This window comes from Malurus melanocephalus, unplaced genomic scaffold (genome assembly GCF_030028575.1).
Source record: "Malurus melanocephalus ecotype Western Australia unplaced genomic scaffold, MMel_1.1 scaffold_1468, whole genome shotgun sequence".
In the NCBI taxonomy this organism is placed as follows: Eukaryota; Metazoa; Chordata; class Aves; order Passeriformes; family Maluridae; genus Malurus; species Malurus melanocephalus.
The window spans coordinates 33,495-35,244 of NW_026624700.1; the positions used below are offsets into that span (position 1 = coordinate 33,495).

The 1,750-nt window shown below is 64.3% G+C and overlaps 1 protein-coding gene across 1 annotated transcript; it reads left to right on the forward strand.

The window, feature by feature from the left end:
• Window positions 1-1,725, forward strand: ATXN7L3B (ataxin 7 like 3B; the record flags this gene model as incomplete). The annotated part of the gene is made up of 3 exons (XM_057387986.1): window positions 1-53; window positions 1,397-1,503; window positions 1,593-1,725. Coding segments are annotated over exons 2-3 (184 nt in total), but the record flags the coding sequence as incomplete, so codon positions are not given.
• Window positions 1,726-1,750: the final 25 nt, after the last annotated feature.

The following is a 1,750-nucleotide window of genomic DNA, read 5'->3' on the forward strand; positions in this document are numbered from 1 at the left end:
GGTGGGGGGCGCTGACCCGGCCCCGCCCCGGCCCCGGCGGACCCTCCGCGCCGGTGAGTGATCGCCCGACCCGCCCCTCCCGGCCCGGAGCTCCCGCCTTCCGGGGCCCTGCCCGGCCCTGGGGCCCCGCCGCACCGGAGAGGGGCCCGCTGACCCCGCCCCGGGGCGCCCGGGGACCCCGCGATCCGCCCGGGATCATCCCCAGGACCGCCCCGCCTGTGCCCTCCCACCCCCATCCGGAGAGGCCCCGGGACCTTCCTCGGGATCCCCAGCTCCTGAGCCTCCCCTTCCTCCTCCCTCTCTCTTTCCCTGCCCCCTCCCCCAATCCTGAGAGCCCCCGGGACCCTCACAGTGTCCCCCCACACCCATAGGTGACTCCTGAGATCCCCTTCTACGCCCTTTCCTGTCCCCCCGATTCCCGAGAGTCCCCACAACCTTCACAGGGCCCCCCAACCCCATGTGAGACACCCCCCAGGCCCTGAGATCCCGTTTCCCCACCTTTTCCTGTTCTTCTATCTACTCTTGTGAATCCCGGGGCCCTCCCTTGTCTCCCCCAGACCTGTGGGAGACCCCCCTTTGCCCTCCTTGACCCCCCTTTTCCTGTCTGTCCCCTCTCCCTCCTCTSCTGGGAGCTCTCAGGATWCCYCTGGACCCCCAGGCCCTAAGAARCTTCCTTCCTTACCCTCCTCATTTCAATCCTGAGCTCTTGGGTCCCTTCCTGGGGTCCCCCCAGCCTTTTGGGAAACCTCCTGAGCCCCCCTCCTTCTCYCCCTGTCTTTTCTGCCTCAGTCTGGGGAGGGGTCCTGGGGGCTCAGCCAATTCCWGCCCCTGTTTCCTCTTTTTGGAAGGAAAAAATCCTTGTATCGGTGGGACTGGGATGTGTGGGGTGGATGTGGGGACCCTTTTTGTGTCCCCCTGTCGCAGTGTTTGGTCAGAGTGCCCCTCCATCTGCTGCAAAGGAGGGTGATGCAGCAAAACCCACCCTCTGTGGGAGTGGGGCAGCTTGGGGGACACCCCGAGTCCCCTGTGTCCCCCTAAAGCCCAGAGACAATGGTGGGGGGATGAGGTGGGGTCTCACCCCTTGGTGAAGGCCAGGCTGGCCTGAGGGGTGGGGGGACAATGGGATGGACACCATGGGGTACAGGGGACATCTCCCCTGTGACAGCCAGTGTACCCCACTAACCTGGGCGGGGGTCCTTCCCGGCTCAGAGACCCCCAAGCCCCCACTGATTCACTCCTGGAGGGTTTAACCCAGGGACTCCTTCTCTTGGGGCTCTCCAGAGCTTATCTTGGGGAAACATCCCAGAGTGTGCAGTGGGATTTTGGCTGGGAGGGGGGTTTGAGGGGGTCTACTGGTGGGGGTTGAGGTGCCAGCGAGAACCCCGTGTGCCCCCAGCCCCCCGTGTCCCGTGCTATGAGCGTTCGACGTGACTTCTCCGTGAGCAGCTGCAAATGAAAATGGAGGATATGTCTTTGTCTGGCCTGGATAACAGCAAACTGGAGGTGAGCTGCCCTCCACCCAGGGGTTCTGTGTGTCCCCTGGGGTGTCTATGTGTCCCCCCAATCCCTAACAGCTCCCCCTGGGCCCCCAGGCCATCGCACACGAGATCTATACGGAGCTGGTGGAGGATGCCTGCCTGGGGCTCTGCTTCGAGGTGCACCGAGCTGTCAAGTGCGGGTACTTCTTCCTGGATGACACGGACCCTGACAGTATGAAGGACTTTGGTGAGCCCCCCAAGTCCCCCAGAGT